The 18,690-nt window shown below is 47.6% G+C and overlaps 2 protein-coding genes across 3 annotated transcripts in view; one reads left to right on the top strand and one right to left on the bottom strand.

The window, feature by feature from the left end:
* The first annotated feature begins 5,406 nt into the window (after positions 1 to 5,406).
* Positions 5,407 to 10,527, top strand: LOC131577320 (serine/threonine-protein kinase pim-1-like). The gene is given in 7 exon segments (XM_058835061.1): positions 5,407 to 6,189; positions 6,270 to 6,320; positions 6,550 to 6,789; positions 6,791 to 6,938; positions 7,146 to 7,322; positions 7,608 to 8,839; positions 9,120 to 10,527. Coding segments are annotated over 6 exon segments (1,515 nt in total). The 5' UTR covers positions 5,407 to 5,679; the 3' UTR covers positions 7,997 to 8,839; positions 9,120 to 10,527.
* Positions 10,528 to 10,572: 45 nt separating this feature from the next.
* The window catches only part of ACSS1 (acyl-CoA synthetase short chain family member 1), a 35,087-nt gene continuing 26,969 nt past the window's right edge, over positions 10,573 to 18,690 (bottom strand). The window contains exons 12-15 of one of the 2 annotated variants that reach the window (XR_009277189.1): positions 18,250 to 18,313; positions 17,560 to 17,678; positions 14,894 to 16,190; positions 10,573 to 11,820 (exon numbers count right to left, since the gene is read on the bottom strand). Coding sequence is in view for 1 of the 2 variants with exons in the window: in XM_058835059.1 (XP_058691042.1) it covers positions 16,017 to 16,190; positions 17,560 to 17,678; positions 18,250 to 18,313 (357 nt within the window). In the remaining variant the exon portion in view is untranslated. Of the gene's footprint in view, positions 16,191 to 17,559; positions 17,679 to 18,249; positions 18,314 to 18,690 lie in introns of both variants that reach the window. The other variant, XM_058835059.1, reaches the window with a different exon arrangement.

The raw sequence follows: 18,690 nt of genomic DNA on the forward strand, positions 1-18,690 counted from the left end.
TTGTGTGGGAGAGGCAGAGACACAGCTGAGGAGAGTCCATGTCAGGGATCAGCCGTACTGAAGTGAGCAATGGATATTTCTGTAACCAAAACTGACAGGAAAACAAAACGAAGAAAAACCTCTTCAACAACATTTTTAGGGTTAGGGAATTAAGGCATTATGTTTCTCTGGCCAGGATGTTGTTCTGGCCAGGATGTGTAACAGAAATCATTTCATCCACACAGTGCTTGGGTTGTGCAGAGAAAATCATTCCATGCCCGTAATTCTTTACTGGATTTTTCATTATATATATTATACAGGAATGTATTATATTTCATTATACATATTATATATAAAATATATATTATATATTTTATACAGTCAAAACCTGTAGAAATTTTTTGGTTCAATGTTCATTGGTCCCAAGTTGTGCCGTTCTAAGTGCTTTGTTTCCTGTTGAATAAGGATTTTTTTGTCTCAGCTGTTAATAGGGTTCTTGTTCTTATCTCCCTTTTCCCAGACCAGGTGTCTCTGACTATGCAAGGGGTGATGTCTGGAGCTGATGTTCGTTCATGGTTGTGAATGGTTGTCATCTTTTGTGTATCTTCTGTGCTACTCCCATTCTGCTGAGATGTTAAGTTCATCAGAGCTTGCCTGGTAGACCAGTCCCCTGACAAGAAACTTCAATTCCCTTCCCCTGGCGCATAAGTAAACAAAACTGACTAAAATTTAAAAAAATAAATAAATAAATAAACTTTTTACAATTTTCAACACTTCCAGTGCTTTCACAGCTTCAGCAGAAATCACTGAGTGCTTTGAGTGCAGCTTGTTGGTCACTTCTTCTACCACACAGATCAGCACTGCTTTTAAGCCATCTCTGAATGATTTACCAAAATATGGATATGATCTAGTATCAGTATCCAGCTGAGATGGACAAAGACTCTTTAACCATTTCAGGGTTACAGAGTGTATGTTTATTAGCAGTGCTGGGCCAATGTGTTGGGTCACCCCTTAATACACATGATCCCGAATACAGGTGAATACAGGCTTTTTATTTACAAAAGTATTGAATGCAAATACATATTCATAACTCGGTTGCCACCCACTCTCTGCTTCCTATGCTAATTAGGAAAAAGCAATTAAACATGCTTGTTTGTTCCTTGAAATGGGTCGGTGTTCTTTTTATGAGTAGGGGTCACAAAAGGGAGGAAGGGATATGGCTCTTCCTCGTTCTGACCTTTCTACCTTTTCAATGCAAAGTGACAAATGGACCCTTGGCTGGGCTCCGAGTTTCATGTCTTCAGTGGGTTTCTGATTTGCAATTGTCTTATGTTCTTGAAGTTCCCTACCAGGTTCTTTGTTTCTCATTATAAGCCCAGCTGAACAAGCATAAAGTTAACAATTTGTTATTAGCCAGTGATTAACCTCTAATTTTAGCAAGGCCTCTTTATCTACCTTTAATTTTAGCAAGGCCCATCTATTTCTTTTAATTAGCTTTAGCAAGGCTTATTTTTAATTAAGACCTTAGCTTGTCTAAAATCTTGAATTCTTCAAAGTTTGTGTGTCATGAACATGGCTATCATTTAAGTCAGCACCTCCAGCACCTGCTGCTTCACTTTCTTGTGTGTGTCACAACTTCAAGGGACAAAAGAATCAAAAATCTATAAATAAAACAATAAGAAAGCTGGATTAAAATGTGTTAATTTTAAGACAGGTTGTAGAAATCAGCACTCTGCAATGTAAAAGATGAAAAGTTTGGACTATTTGGAGATTGGCCCAATTTATTGGAAGTTGATTTGGTTCAACACTCACTCTTCCCTGTTCCTGCACAAAGGTACATTCCTTTCTAGAATGAAGATGAAAAGGAACTGAAAAACCCCCAAAACAAACAGATGATTTTCTACTGGATGCTGCTGAATTCACCAAGCTTCGTCCAGCTCCACAGGGCTTGACAGCAGGGCAGTATTCTCAGAAGACAGAAAGTAATTGTAGTAGTCAGGATTGATCTTCTGTATATTTGAAAATTTTCTTGGTGGTACTACTTCCAGTGTCTTTTGCAAAGACTCTGTTATCTTCAGAAGCACTATGCTCACTTAATTGCTTCACTGGGGGCACAGTAGGGATAACGCAGTGTGGGGGTTACACCTAAATATAAACCCATTTTCTCCACTTTCCCTTTCCTGTTTGTGACTGACATTCAAAATATTCAAAACCCCACTTTTTCCCCACTTTGTGGTCTGCAGATGAACAGGCTGAGGACTAACAGTTCATTCCCAGTGTTGGAAAATATACCAAGTTTAAATTTTTTTTATAACTTTAGTCAGTTTTCCCAGAATCACAGAATGAACTAGTCTGGAAAAAAACTTTGAGATCATGAAGCCCAACCTACACGCTGGGGGTGAGGGAACTGAAGTTCCTTTCCAGTGCATTGTTCCACCAGGTGAGACCCGATGTGTTTAACATCTCAACTTTGTGAGTAGCAAAGAAGACACAAAAAATAACAGCCATCAAGGGCCATCAACTGACCATCAGCTCCAAACAACAGCCCTGGCAGCATTGGAGATACCTGGTCTGGAAAAGGAGATGAGGACCTAATCAGCATCGGAGGCAAAGAGATCTGTAACCAATAGGAAACCAAATACTAAGAACTACTTAACTTAGAACCAATGAACATTGAACCAATGAATTTCTATGGGTTTTGACTGTATAAAGTTTGTAAAAAATCTGGTAACATTCATGTGTCATGGAATGATTTTCTCTGCACACTGGGGCTATGTGTGGATGAAGTGATTTCTGTTGTGCATCCTAGCTAGAACAATATCCTGGCCACAATAAAGTAATGCCTCGATTCTCTAACACTAAAAATATTGTTGGAGGGTGTTAAAAATGACATTGACTGTTCTGGTAAATTTTAAAAGGTTTAATAAAAAAAAGGCAATAGGAGACAAAGACAATAGAGCCAAGGGTTAAAATGGCCAGGTGCTTGGCACTCTGTCAAGAGCACACCTGGTGGTTTTGGAAACACCCTTTATATACCATTTCTATTGCATCAACTTGATACATATTCATAGACTTTATGCACATTCAAACTTTTCTATTAACTAGTTTACATTTTCCAGGAACTTTTTAGCATGGCCACTCCTTGGGTCCATGTTTTTTAGAGCATGTGTGTTTCTTGGCTTGTGGTTTCAATCCTCTTCTTATCACCTTTTAATTTGGGTCTTAGTACCTTCTTTCCACAGACAGTGAGTGTTGATAATCAGCAGGGTCCCCATCATCTGTTCATTGAATTTTATCCTAACTAAGCAGACAGTTCAAACGTACTCTATCGACTATCACAGCAAAGCCATTTTAACATTATACATATAGCATTCACCTTAATACTTGCAAAAAGCCAAAATTATACTATGTATCTATAACAGAGGGGTTTTGTTTTTCTCGTAGTTTTGGTGACATCCTGATACCCTTAACAATCCATTTCTAATATTATTTTTTACAAACACCACATTGATTCCTTCCCAATGGCTGTCATGATGGCTGACCCCTCCCTTTTGTCCTGGGGCTCTCTGCACTTTTTCCATCAAGAGTAGTAAAACCTGTGCTGTGAGAAACAAGCTAATGGAAGTTGACTTTTGCTGGGTATTATATGAATTGATATTACATTACTGATTATATTGTTGATTAAATATTGTGATAGTGTTGGGATACGTGTTGTGGAGTGGTTGATGTTGTTGCGGTGGCCTGGTTGCAAGGTTGGTTTTCACGGGGATAGTTTTGTGTGTTGTGGTGTGGGATTACATTGGACAGACTGTTGTTGGCCAAGCCTTTGGGACATGACCTTAAAAGGAGCAGAACTTCATCCAATGATGGCCCTGAGGACCACAGTGACAAAACTGTGTCAGCGCTGAGGAGAGTGCCATGGACCAAGACCATGTAAAATCAAAATGAATATGCATCAAGCTGATGTAACACCAGGGGTATAAAAGGAGGAGCCACCATCTTGTGGATGAGCCTCTGGCAGTCAGCCACATTCCCAGTGCTGTCCCTTTTACTTTGTGAATTTTCTTATCGTTCTCAATAAAACTTTTGTGAGAAACAGAGTAACTCTTCAGGATTAATCTCTGACCCCAATGCCTCTCCTGCAAGGAAAGCCTGAGATGGGCTTCTTTAGCCTGAAAAAGAGACTTAGGCATAGGCTTGACTGAACTGTGGCCTACCAGTACGTGATAGCAACCTACAAGAAAGCTGGACAGGGACTTTGTGCAAAGGCAGACAGAGACAAGGACAAGGGAGAATGGATCCAAGCTGAAAGAGAGTAGGTTTAGATGAGGGATTCAGAAAAAAATACTCTCTTGGAAAAGGTTTCCCAGAGAAGGTGTGGATGCCTCATCCCTGACAGTGTTCAAGGCCAGGCTGGATGGAGCTCTAGACAAGTTGGTCTAGTGCAAGGGGTCCCCAGCCACAGCAGGGGGTTGCAACGATGTGATTTTTCAGGTGCCTTCCAAGCCAAACCATGCCATGACTTCATGATTCTGGGATACCTCCCCTCCTCAGTCTCTGTCAGAAAAAGAAACTTGAGAGCAAGTTCCACATTGCAGACTCATTTGGCAGCCTGCAACTGTCTCAACAGAGGATGAAAAGAGATGCCATTACTGACACAATTTATCCTTTCTACTTGAAAATTAAAGGCTCCACTCTTGTCCACTCTCACATAACCATCAGGACAGGGAATTCTCCCCAGTGATATGTGGAAAGAAAACTCTATAACCCACAGAGTAAGTTATAAGATTAGGTATGTATTTATTCAGCATGGAGGTATCTCCTCCAAAGACATGCACACCCTAGAGACTTGCCCCTCTCTTTTTATTCTCTACAAACTCAGGCTACACAATACGCCTAATACACATTCATTTCCTAACCCTGCCTGTCCCCACTTCATATTAAAATTAGCTCCACACCTCTTTGCGATTGCCCACTGCTCCTTGTTGGTCACTCTGGTGGTTGTCTGGGGGTCTTTGGGATGAAGTCAGCAATTTTCCTCTCAGTTGAACTTATCACCTTGTCTCCTTATGCATGCTCCTTTTAGTCCTTTGACCATCCTTCGGACTTTGATACCGTTTCTCCCAGCTTAGGGGTCCAAAGAACCCCCTTATCCTGTGGTGCCTTTGTCCTTGTATCCTATTTGCACATTCTAGTTCTTTATCTTATCTTGTAGTCTTGCTCTCCTCCTGCTCTTATGGGAGCAGTAAGGATTTCATACGGTTTGGTCAGCCTCCCCTCTTTTAGTCAAAGCACTTTTTTATGCTTGATTCCTAATTCTTAATTTCCCTGTTTTACCACAGAAATGCTTCATCTCACCCAAGGAAGAAGAAACCTACAAGCCAACATTTTTATGCATTTCTGTATTGATTTATTTGGTTATTTCTTTCATAGGTATTTATTTCTCCGCTTGTTTCTTTCGTTCCGCGGAGCGCGCGGCGGCTCCTCCGTTGGGCTCGCTGAGGAAACGGACGAACGGCCGCGCGCTCCGGCGGCTCGGCAGCGGCAGCGGCAGCGGCAGCGGCAGCAGCAGCGCCTCTCTCGATCGGTTTTCCGCTCGACTTTCCGCTCGCTCTCCGTTCCCTTCTCCCTCTCACACTCACTCTACTGCCGTCCCGTGACGTGCCGTGCCGTCCCTCTCAGCCTCTCCCAGCCCGGCTTATGCCGCGTCCCGCAAGGCGCCCGTGGGCGAGTCGGCCCCCGGCCCGCCCCTGTCGGGCCCGCCTCGGTCCCACCTCCGCCAGGTTCTCTCCGCACTGCTTGTGGCGCCTCTGGAAGAGTTTCTGGAAGAGTTCCTCCCTCTGGTGGTGGGGGAGCGGCACCGTCTTTTGGCTCCGCCTGGTGCGGGCCCTGGCCCAGCCCCGAACGAGGCCCCTGCCAGAGCCGCCCCGCTGCCGCCCGGCTCCCGCCCCGTCGCCGGCAGCGTCCCCGAGCCGAGCCCGGCCGCTCGTCAGCTGGGCCGCCGGCCCCGAGTCGCCGGAGCCCGGAGCGGCTCGGGAAGCAGCAGTGCCCGGGGCGGTCGGGTGCTCCGGGCAGAATATCGAGAGCGCGGTGCCGCCCGGACGGGCGGAGAAGCCTCCCCTGGAGCAGCTCTACCGGCAGGGCTCGCTGCTGGGGAGCGGCGGCTGCGGCAGCGTTTACTCCGGGACCCGGCTCGCCGACGGCGCCCCGGTAAGAGACGGGGCCGGGTCGGAGCGGGGCGGGGCGGCGGCGGGCGGTGAGCTCAGCCAGCCGCTCGCCTTGGCTTGCAGGTGGCCATCAAGCGAGTGTCCCGGGATCGCATCTCGGAGTGGGCGCGGCTGGTGAGTGAGCGGGGCCAGCGGGAGAAGCCGGCGGGTCGTGCCGGGCGGGGCTGAGGGGAGGCCCGGCGGGCTGGGAACCGGGACACCGCGAGGGGAGAGAGCGTGGAGTGAGCGGGGGCCGCGCAGGGTCCCGAGCCGGGCGATGGCGAGCAGCGGTGGAGCCGGGCAGGGGGTGCTGAAGGCGCGGCGCAGCATCGGCCCCGCTGACGGCATCGCGGTCCCCCCGCAGCACGACGGCGCCCTTGTGCCCCTGGAGCTGGCGCTGCTCTGGATGGTGTCGTGCCCTGGCTTCCGCGGCGTCGTGCGGCTCCTGGACTGGTTCCAGCTGCCCGACGGCTTCGCGCTGGTCATGGAGCGTCCGGAGCGCTTTCAGGACCTGTGGTACTTCCTGGACGAGCGGGGGTTCCTGACGGAGCCCGTGGCGCGGGGGCTGTTCTGCCAGGTGCTGGAGGCCGTGCGGCACTGCACCAGCCGCGGTGTCCTGCACCAGCCGCGGTGTCCTGCACCGCGACATCAAGGCCGAGAACATCGTCCTTGACCTGGCCACCGGCGAGGCGAAGCTCATCGACTTCGGGTGCGGCACGATCCTCCGGGACACTTTGTACACCCGAATGTCAGGTGAGCCCAAAGCCGGGGCCCAGCCGGGCAGCAGAGGTTCTCCCCTTTGCTGGCAGAGGGGGAAGAGGGAGGAAGGGGGGAGTCCTTCTTCAGCCGGCTGTAGCCAAGTTACTTTTCACTGGGGCAGGGGCTGGCTGTTGTGGAATGGGAGCTGGCTGGGAGGGAGGGAGCAGCATCAGCCTGATGAGCTGCGCCCCTGTCCCATAGGAACACTAGAATACAGCCCACCGGAATGGATCCTCTTCGGCTGCTACCGTGGCCAGCCAGCCACCATCTGGTCCCTGGGTATCCTGCTCTACGACCTGGTCTGCGGGCACCTTCCTTTCCACACCAATGAGGACATAATCCGGGGCCAGCTCTTCTTCCCGCCCCGGGTGTCTCAAGGTGGGGATGCACCTTCAAGGCACAGGAGGAAGAACGGGGTTGGGAGAGGGCAGGTGGCACATAGGCATCCTGCTCTTGCAGCCAGCGAGGAGGTTGATCTCCTGGGCCTAGCTGGAGGAGGTGGCGCATGTGCCTCTCTGCTTCTCTCCTCCAAAAGGGAGGATTACTGGGAAGCTTGGTTGCAGCTCCGAGCACTCCTAGTGTGGCCTGTGCGGTGTGGAACCTGGGAGAGCACGGACAGGAGCCTTTTCCCTCTGACCAGCCATTTCTGATTTATCTCTGCAGGGTGCCAGCACCTTATCAGGTGGTGTTTATCCATGGATCCCGCAGACAGGCCATCCTTGGAAAATCTTCTTGAGCATTCTTGGCTGCAGGACCCCCACCTGGCCCAGAAGACAGCAGAGATCCATCCCTCTACACAGTGGGGGGATCCAGGAGCCCAGCAAGTACCAGCTGCACGTGTCTCACGGCGCTCCAAGAAAATCCCAGAGCGTTTCCCTGCAGCCGTGGAACAGAGGAGAGAGCACAGACAAGATGCTTCTGCTGGTCCCCAGCGAGCTGTGGAGGGAGCGGCTCAGTGCTCCCTGTCCTGTTGGAGAAGTCGTGACAGTGCAGTGAAATTGCCACGGACTGGAGAAGGGGAAACATCCCCCTGCAGCTCAATGGCATCGTGATGTCCCCGCGAGCCGAGGTGTGGCTGGCGTGTTCTTCTGGAGCACAGCACGGAGCTGGAGAACACCATCCTCGAGCTGCCCACTGATTGGGCAGAGCCGATTGGCTTTGCTTGCAGCCCCTTCCTGGAGGACACGCTCTGCACCCAGATGAAATCAAGATGAGTCCCCAGCTGGCAGAGGGGCAGGGGATGCTCGTGCTTCCAGGCATGGCAGGGCTTGGTCTGGCCACATGCCGGAGGTTCCCCGCTCAGCGGTGGTGGGGAATATTAATATTTCCTCTGGCTGCCAAGCTGCTTTTTAGCAGGGGACAGATTTGTGTAAGGGGAGCCGGCTCCTGGCTTTGCAAACAGCTTCGGCAAGCCAGCCTGGCACCGGCTGGGGTGGGGGCAACCAGCCTGACAAAAGAATCCATCCATGTGCATGGGAGGGCAGCAGAGGGGGACAGGTTCCGAAGCCATGCCCCAGCTGCTCTGCTTTGGAAGCCTTTGAGGAAGGGGTGTTTTTGTGGGTGGGAGAGGTGGGGATTTTCCCCACCCATGGAGAGGTTTAATTCTCACATGGAGTAGTCTCACCCTCCCCTGGCCTGTGACACATCGATAACCTTTGATGCTTTTCCTTGTTTCTAGGTCTTGTTTTGAATTGCCTTTCATGCAATTGTTCTTTGTTTTTTCCAGAAGGATTGCACTGGTCCCTGGACTGGATGGAGAAGTGCTGGCACCGTCTGTGGACTGTGTCCAGTGTCTGCGCTAGCCCTGGAGACCACAGTCTGCAGGGACATCTCCTTCAAGAAGGATGAGAACCTCCTGTGGGATCAGCTCCTCTCCTGGCAGCAGGTCTCCAGAGGTGGGTACCCGGCTCCAGAGCACAGGTGGCAGAAGGGCTTGGGGCAGCCAGCAACAGGCACAAGAGCATCCCGCGCTTGCAGCTGCTGAGGAGGTTGCTGTGCTTAAGCAGAGGAGGTGGAACGTGGCCTGCCATGCTGCTTTTCTGTAAAACAGAGGATGGGTTGGGAGGTTTGGGCTCTGAGCACAGCCAGCAGCCTGGCCCGGGCACAGGCCATGGTGGGACAGGGAGGACAGGAGACTTCTGCGACTGACTGTGGCTTTCTGGTTTCTCTCCCCAGGCTACCAGCACTTCATGCCATGGAAACGGCACCGCTCGGCCTGCCAGCCTAGGAGTGCTGGAGGGCAGCAGGTGTTCATTTGCTGTCAAAAATTAATTGCTTTGTTTTTGTTGTCATCATTGGAGCATTTATTTCATTTTTTCCAAGCTTTTGGTTCCCTTCCTCCAGGGTCAGCCTTCTGAGTCCTTCCTCAGCCGTTTAATGGCATTTGGCAGGGGGGTTAAGTAACATGAAAAAATCAACAATAGCTCTTGTTGCCAACTGCAGCATCCCTTCAAGAATCCAGACCTGCCAGTCAGGCCCACAAGTGACTTGGAATGGGAAATGGTTTGCGTGGACAAAGTTGTCACCCTGCTGCAAAAGCTGGAACGAAATCAGAAGTGGCAAAATGCCATTTCAGCTCAGCTCCCACCCAGTCTTCTATCTTTCTCCTCACTCCAAGATAGGCAGGTAGGGCTGGACTTCAGCAAGGTTCAAGTTCTTTGTGCTCCCTGGCATCAAATGGATCAAGTAAACTCTCGTATGCAGTGAATACAATATGACTACTAAAGGAAAAAAGGAAGTATTGGGAGATGGCACATCCTTGTCTCCTTTGTCTCCCCATGAGCCCCTCAGAAAGATAAATGCCTATACAGGCCTTCTCTGACTCCTTCCCTGCCAGCCCTTCCCTCACTCCAGGGTCTCATTTGCTCTGTAGGCTTCACTGCCCCTCTAAACTCAGAGGAGCTCTGGTAGGAGAAAATGCTGCCTGGCATAGGCATGTTTGACCCCTGTCTCCTCTTGATTCCATTACCCTCTCCCCCCAATCAAAAAGACAAGAGATCCCCCACAACTCCACGGTACTGCACCAGATCCTGGGCCTGTTCCCTTCCCTGGTCCTTGGTGGCCTTGGTGAGGCTCCTGAGCTCTCCCTGTGTGCGGAACAGCTGCTGCAGCAGCGCTGCACCCAAGGAGCAGCTGTTCGAGTTCAGAGTCTGAAGCAGAATCCCCAGTGCACACAAATGAGAACTGGGATTTCAGTGGCTGGCAGGAGAAGCTAAATTCATCTGCTTGCTGCCCTTTCTAGCCATGGCGACGCTGATGGAATCGGAAGAATTGCCCCTGCCCAGGCAGATCTCAGGTAGAAGATAGGAGCAAAAGCAACACGTTTCTGAGGTGCTAGCTGCTTTTCCTTCCAATTTCTGGAGGGTTTTGCTATTTGTACCATTTCAACAATTTCTGTGCGTCCCTGTGAGCAAGTAAACACCACAAAGCCTCCCTCTCAAAGCCCTGAGGTTCTTGTTCATGCTCTGTTCAGGCAGAACTTGTTCATGCTCTTTTCTCCTGGTAATTTTATAATCTCATCCAGACTCTGAAAGCAAACCGATGCTGTAGACAAAAGATTGACCTTGGAATCATAGGGCACTTTCTGGGTGTTTTTATCTGCTTTTCTACGACCTTCGGGTGAGCACGGTGACGCCGAGGCCTGGCGCCCTCAAGATGGCGCTGGGGAGCCTCCGGGGCAGCGGGGAGGGGCGGCCCTGAGGGCCAGCACAGGGTGGATTTCCCCCGAGCGGCTGGCGGGGAAAGCCGAGGGGAGGACAGGCAGAAAGGCTCGGGATCTCTGGGAAGTGGGCGACGAATCGCCAATTGCTGGCTCCCGGCGGCGGTTCCAAGGCTGTGAGCTTGCGGAGGTGCTGGGGTCTTCTTGTCACCTTCAGCTGCTTGTATGACTTAAATCGAATGTGAGTGTGACACCCACGCCCCGACCCTGTCAGACCACAGGCTCCCAGAACATCCCCTTTGCTCCTTTCTTGGCCGTCTGGGTAATACAATGTACTGAGATTTTTCTGTCTTTGCCTTGGTGCTACAGAAAGGATCCTAGGTGTCACTGTCGAAAGTGGAAGAAATTTAAAAAACACATTTTTAGCAAGAGCAGCTCAATAGACACGGGCTGGCTGGAACAAGGGAATCCCCCAACTGCATGCTGCCAAGGAACATGAAAGGCTCTTTGGCATCTTGCGTAGTAACAAAATGTCAGGGTTTTCCACAGAGAGGGTCTCTAGCCAGGAAAGGGAGGTATGGGCAGAGGGAGCCTTTTCTCTGTGCTGTGGCTGAGTTCAGGCAAAAGGCCCAGCAGCTGTAAGTGAGGTTTGCAGCACTGATCTCTAAGGACATCCACATTCCTGAACAACCAGCTTACCACAGGACCTTGCGATCTCTATTCCATGACACCTTCTAAATGTGCTGTGAGGTTGTCATTCATGGGAATGCAGAAGACCAAGGCAAAAGGAAAATCATATCCCCAAAATCCAATTGGTATAAAAAGAAATTTAAGTCTTCTGCATGCCAGACACAGGATGAACACTAAAAAGCACTGGGTTCTACTCTCCCAGCTCCAACATACACAAAGACAAAATAAACTGTCAACTCAGACACCAGAAATCAAGGCAGATACACAATAGCTATAGATAAATAGAAGCAAGAGTAAGAATGGTCTGCCACAGCAGATTTTATTGCCACTGTTTGTAGGCTGGTAATTTTTGCACAGCCATGATAATTTCCACTGCAGAAGGTGGTTATGTTCCCAAATCCTTCTATCCCAGACAAAACAGGGCTGGGGTCACTGCCATGAAAAACATGCTTCACCTCTGAAGTCAGTCAGAAGACAATTCCCTGTCCAGAATTGTCTGTTTTCAAAGTGGGAAAGGATCATCTGTTCCTGCATAATTTAAAAACAGAAACCTGTTGCTGAAATAAAATCTGGTGGCTTTAATTCATCACAGAGACAGCCCCTGCATTTATTTGTGTTAGACCAGAAAACAGTCTCCATTTTACCAGTAAATTATCAGTAAATAGATCAGGGCAGCTGCAGCATTGAGTGACAAAGTGGGGTGATGGACATCTGCTTTTCTGTCTAGACTTTCCTGTGACTTGCCAGAGGGTTGCAAGAGCTACAAATAGCACTGGAACCTTTCCAAAAGCAGCTGCTGGAGGTAAAGCTAATGATGTCTGTCCCCTCATTATATCTATTGTTTTATCCATGGGGTAGGCGAAGGGTGAAACTCAGTATTTCTCACTTCTTAATGGACAAGACATGCTGCAGAGGATGTATTTTGTGTCACTTAAAAATGATCCAAGGCACCTGGAAAGAAATTCCTTCTCATCTGCTTGACTCTGGAACAGCTATACACTTTCTACACAATGCTGTCTCTCATGTTGCCCACACACACCCTGCTTTCACTCCTTTTCTACTTGTGCAAGGTGTGCACAAAGCAAGGAGCTGAACTATCCACATCAACTAATGGTAATTAAATATTCCTACTCATTATTTGCATCACACATGAGGAAGTGTAAAGCAGGATGATCTCAGGATTTATACAAGATGCACAGCTTATTGACACCCAAATGTTCTTCAACTTTGCCCTTTTTTACAGTGGTAGTTTTCTGGTATTAACTCATTTCCTGTGAGCTACTGTTTAGAGAAAAGAAGCAAAGAAAAACAGCAATTGGGATCACAATTCATCCTGATCTCAAACTCCTTTGCCTTTCTTTGAAAGTTCAGAGAATTGAGAAAGTCCCAGACGCTTGAGAGGATAGAAGGTCTGCCACCTACAAAAGAAAGCCAACCCATCATACCTGTTTCCTTTATTGAAAATATGAATACAGAGATCACTGAAGACACTGGTTTTGGTCAAGGACAAGAAACGTGCTTAAAGCATGATTACAACGCAACAAAATTCAATTAAAGGCTTAACATTAGACTGTACAAAAAATACTTCTAGACAGCTGGAGCTTTCCCTTTATAGAATTGGAAAAATAATGGTCTGTGTCTCCACCTGGGGGGAAAAGCACCATGACCAGGTCTTACTGGCAAAACTGAGTGGGGAAACAAAAGCATACTAGCCCTTTGCAATAAATGGCAATATGTAAAATTTACTCTGGATCTCTTTTAATGAAGCTACAAAGGCAATCTGACAAAACCATACATCACTCATGAACTCACAAAGGTTTAGAAGAATTCAACAGCTCTGCTTTTCTAAATGAAGCAACTGTCCCCCAATTTGTCCCACAGTCCCACTGATACCTGGCCATTGATTGGAGAAGATCAGCTTGTCTTAAGAGCCTTGCAGGCCTGGGGTGGTTCTGACTTCCTCCTCCCTGGCATTTCAGGCACTGAGGAAAACAGTGCCAATTCTGTGGGCTGAATCCCTCCCTGAGCCACAAGCCTGTTGCATATGAAGTAGAAAGCACTGTCACCACACACTAGTGCTGTTGTTGCAAAGCTCAACTCAAGCTTGCAGTGAAGAGGCAACTGCTGCAATTAGCAGAGATAGTGGGTAGAAAGAAAAAATGGAGACTTCTCTGGATGGAAACTTTAAACTCTGTAAGGAAAATGTAAAATTTCAATTTCAGTTTAAAGCTTTCTGTAAGTAGCCAACTCAGTAAAGCACCAAGTAGTGCCTTCTTTTCATTAGAAGCACTGTTCATAAGCCCTGCCTAGCTCTGTTTTTACCAGACTCAGGGTGCTATTGCATGGGCTGGGCACAGGCTGTCAGCTCCAAGAGGCAGTGCTGAGATACCTGCAGAAGTGCAGTTTTACCAAAAGACTGAGGCTGCCCAGCACAAGCTGTCCCCAATACCGTGTGGGCAGCACAGGAGCACCATGTGCTCTCTTGGAATACCCCGTGGGGGCCTCTGAGCAGGTGGACATCCCAAGCACCACAGCTCAGCTGTGGAAATGAGGTTTTTATGGAAAGCACCTCAAGAATCATCTAGTTAAACCCCCCTGCCACGGGTAGGGACACCTTTCACTCAACCAGGTTGCTCAGAGCCCCATCCAGCCTGACCTTTAACATTTCCAGGGATGGATCATCCACAACTTTCTGTCTGCACCCCAGCTGGCACAACTGTGAATTTATTGTGCTTCGGAAGCTGGTCAGCCTGGAACCTCCCTGGCAGCCATGGACCCTAAGCCCATGCAAGCTGAGACAACAGGGAAGCAGGTGAGGGACTGCACACATCTCTCATTTTCCCTGAGCAGAGGAATTGGATGACTAATGTCCCAATGCACCAAAGCACATTGCTCCTCACACAGACAGTGTTTGTGAGACAGTTCAGATGAATTAAACCATGGGCCTGTGACCACTGGGACAACAGACAGGGAAATTTCAGGTCAACAAGAACAGGAAGTTCTATGTCTATAATATAAGAAATGCTTTCTTGATTAAAAGGAAAGTGTGTAATCGTGTTCAAAAGTATTTTTTCTTCCTCCACACTGTTATTTCAGACTACATAGAGACAACTTGTTTAAACAAGGGAATGTACTTTTTCTGTCAAAAACATTAACTCTTGTCTGCTTCCCACTTGAAATTTATTTAAGGAAGCAGAGTGGGGTTTTTTTTTTCCTATTGCAGTGGCAACAAGGTAGTGTCCTAAAATATTAACATCCTGTCAACTCTATCAAACCTTCAAACCTTCTGATCTTCAACTTCCCAGAAAGTCCACAGGGTGTCTACTCACCTTATGTGAAAATGCATTTCAGTCAGAAGGATGGGATATTTAACAAAGCATGGTATTCCTTACTGTATTATTCAGTCCCTAGAGACATTTAAAATAATTTTCTTAAAAAGCAAATGCAGCTGGTGTCCTTGGAGGAACTCTGGCATCTAAGACCAACACACCTGTCTTTGAGAACATATCATACTTCAAGCAGCCTATTTCCCATTGTGGTACCAGAATCTCATCTGGCCAAGAAACTCCCTATGCCTTTCCCAGTCTTACAGATCACCTACCCATTTCCCTCCTTCCTTTCGTGCCTCCAGTTAGGTGCACAAATTGTCTTCCCAGTAGACAGTTTCCCTGGAAAAAGCAGTGTTGCTCCAGTTAAATTCGGGGATAAGTAACCCTACTAGCAAATTCTTCTGTATAGCCCAAATATAAGGAGTGCTTCAACTGGAATGTGGTCATGATAAAATGAATCCAGAAATAAAACAATGACTACATTAGTCGCAATTCTGAAAGCACAGGAAAGACAAAGGCTATTCTTCACTGCTATTCTGAGGTTGCTGGTCTGGAATGCTGCTATCACTTTCCACAAGGCATCTAAGAGGCACTTCTTTTAGCAGACTGTGCAGTTTGTGGGTACCCACATGGCACTTAACTCTTTGGTAAATCAGCATGGCAATGCACTGAGGACATGTAGGAAGACCAGTCATGGGCTTTGTGGCTCACTTTGCAGCTGCAAGTGCTGGTGCTGGGTTACCTAGGTGGGACATGAAGGGTCACAGGCTCTCCATCTTTGGGAAGTCCCAGGGCACATTGTGGTAGGAAAAAATCCATTTGAGGAAAACTAAAGAATATATTAGAATAATGGGTAAAGTCAAGGAAGAATTATCAGACTAGCCGTGTCCTTCTCACGTCTATAGTAATGCATATGAAACTTCTCCTAGAATACACAGAATTACTGAAAAGGCACCATAGTTGCATTGAAATACAGCTGCTTGGACTCAGATATCCAAGCTGAAGGAAAATATTGAAGAATTGTTTTCCAGGGCTTCTTTTAAAACAAGAAGAAGTATTGTATAAAAAACATTTCCCAGTACAGTAATATTAAAAAGAGGAACATTAACATCTGCATCTTGCTTCAGCTCATGTTACATTTCAGCACAGCTCATGGAAGCCACCAATATCTGCTCTACAACAGCCCTGAGTGCAGGGAAAAGGAGTTCACTGACAGTGGAAAACTGCAGACTGCTGCTAGCCCTGTACCATCTCAAAAAATGTTGTGGAGTGGAAAATCTTGTATCTCTAGAAGGAAACAGTTTTTAAAAAAAACATTAAGAGAGAACTATGTTGTTTGCCTGGTTATTTGAGACCTTCCTCATTTCTGAAGGAGACAAATTCCAGAGCCACCTGTTATGAGGAACTCTTCTCCTTGTACTTCTGGTAAGCATCCAATATCTCCTTGACAACATCTGGATCATCAAGTGTGGTCACATCTCCCATGTTGCCTGATTGTTCAGTGACTACTTTCCTCAGCAGCCTTCTCATTATCTTCCCTGATCGCGTTTTAGGGAGGCGCTTTACCACCTGCAAAGAAGGGAAATACACACCTTTAACAGAACTTGAGTCCTGCTGGAAACCACAAGATCTGGCTGAACTATCCTAAGCCTGGCACACTATTTCATGGCCACAGCTCCTTTGAGACTCCTGGGAAACAGATCATGGAGCACACTAGATTATGTCCAAGGAAAGGAGTGTCACTAGCTATATATTTTAAGTGGATTTTGTTCCCCATTTCCAGGTTCCACACTAAGTGCTGCAGGATGCACAGCTCTTTTAGCAATCAGGTTCTGAATATGCTGTTAACTATTAAAATCTAATTACACATGAGAACTTAGGCAGCAATGGTGACACAAATCTCGACACATTACCAGAACAGACAGAAATACATATATTCAGCTTTACAAGGCAGGAATATAAAGCAACATAATTCTGCACACCAGCTGCGGGGTCTCCTAGTCAAGGGATATCTTCTGTCAGCTGATATTTCTCTCTGCCTGGTATCCGTCACCTTCCTTCATAACCATAAAAATCTCAAATGCCTTGACTATGCCTCTTGGGAAGGACTTAGCAAATTCAAAGGTTTTAGATAAATGTGAGCCTGATGAAGAGGTTCAGACACTGAACAGAGACACCAACAGGTCTCAAATTTTGCTACATGATCAGGCCAGTAGACTACATTAGCAATGTAGTAGCATTAACTGACATGCTACTACACTAGTTAATGCTACTGACAATGTCAGTAGCATTAACTGGCACGCAAGGAAAGGACTTCTCTACAGGGCTACCTCAAAACACAGGGAAATGGAGGCATTCCCTTGCACACCTGCAAGTTCTGGAAGCTTCTCCAATCCACTGAGGATATCCTGGGCTGTTCCAATCTTGCCTGCTCCTGTTGTATTCTGTTGCCTGTTCCTTGGTGTCTGCCTTATGTGCAGGTGGCTAAAGCAGAGCCCCTCAAAGAAGCACCTGGTCACTGCCTCCAAGAGAGAAATGGATGCAGGCAGACCTTGGGGGACAGCTAAGGGGCAGCTTTGTGAACTCTCCCCTAACATAGGCAGGGAGCTTCTGAAAGGTGAGGAGGCTTGAGACAGAGCTTGGAGCTCATCAGTGCTTCCAGGGCCAGGCCTGTTGTACAACAGAAACAGTCAGTGCTTTGAGGTCTGACGTTGATGCTAATTATCACTGCAAGCTAGCTGGGCAGTGTCACTGCCTCTCAGTGCCTCTCTCACATGCAAACAGACCACTGCATCTGCCCTCCCCCTCCAGCCAGTTCTGTTTTCCTGCTTCTTTATTGTGCCAGAGCAGGACAACAGCATCACTGCAGGCAGGATGGTGAGGGTTGCTTGATGTGACCATTTCCTGTTGCTGGTACCAATATCAGTCTCCCACTTACCAGAATGTGGTCAGGCACAGCGTACTTTGCTATCTTGGAAGCCACTATGGTTTTGAGCTCTTCTTTGATGTGGTCTACACGAGCTGTCTGCTCCTTTAGCACTATGAAAGCAAAGGCACCTGGAAGACAAATGAGCAGAAGCCACAAACCTCATATTAGATAGTCTAGAAAGACCAAGGATGCTTATTTGAACGCCAAGGAAGGTTTCAGATCATTCCTCTGCACAATCTAGAGACTGACGAGAAAACTATTGATCTTTTTACAAAAGCAAGTCAGACTCCAGGCCTCAAATGATGGCCCAGCCTTTTCTTGGCATCTTTGACTCATCTCAGTGCCAATGACAAGTCAACATAAATTACCAAAGTGTTATTGGGATCAAAAGTTGTAATGTAAAGTCCAGTGTAAATCAGCTATTCCCAATCTGTTCAAAAGACATTTCTAAGCGCAATCCTATAAAAGGAAGGTCTACCATATATACAAACACTATGTATGAAAATAGTTTAGGGAGTAACACCCAGGTTAGGAGCATGTAGCTATTTTCATGGATATCATTGTCTCTTGGGGCTGCAGTGCCAGTCAGCCTAAGGATAACTCCCTCCCATTCACTCAGCATCTCCTAACATGCAGCCTGGGTTAGAATTTAAGGAAAGTATATGCAGACGTCATGTCAGGATACTGCTTTTCACATACCTTCTCCTTTGATCTTATGTGGATACCCAACCACAGCTGTCTCAGGGACCTCAGGGTGATCAGCCTTCACAAAAAGTAAAGCACAAATACACAAATCAGAACTGCTTCAACCTCGACAGATTTTGTGCCAGTTGCTCTACAAACAAAACAACCTGCCATATTTTGCTCTCCCCTTGACAGATCCTGCTGAAAGCACAACAGGAAAGCTGGATGCCACTTCCTACTGCAGGGTCAGCTGGTAGCCATGGCCATGGCCACACCTCAGGGATTAGCTCTGTACTGGCCCTGCTTTTATACACAAAAATAAGTACTCCTACATCCACTCCTAAGCCTACTGCACACAAAGCTGAATTTGCAATAGCTGGAAGCCCTCTTTCTGTTTCTTTGTGCATGACTATAGTCCCAAATGGTGACTGGCCACTGCCAAATCACAAGCAAAAC

This window comes from Poecile atricapillus, chromosome 3 (assembly GCF_030490865.1).
Source record: "Poecile atricapillus isolate bPoeAtr1 chromosome 3, bPoeAtr1.hap1, whole genome shotgun sequence".
NCBI lineage: Eukaryota > Metazoa > Chordata > Aves > Passeriformes > Paridae > Poecile > Poecile atricapillus.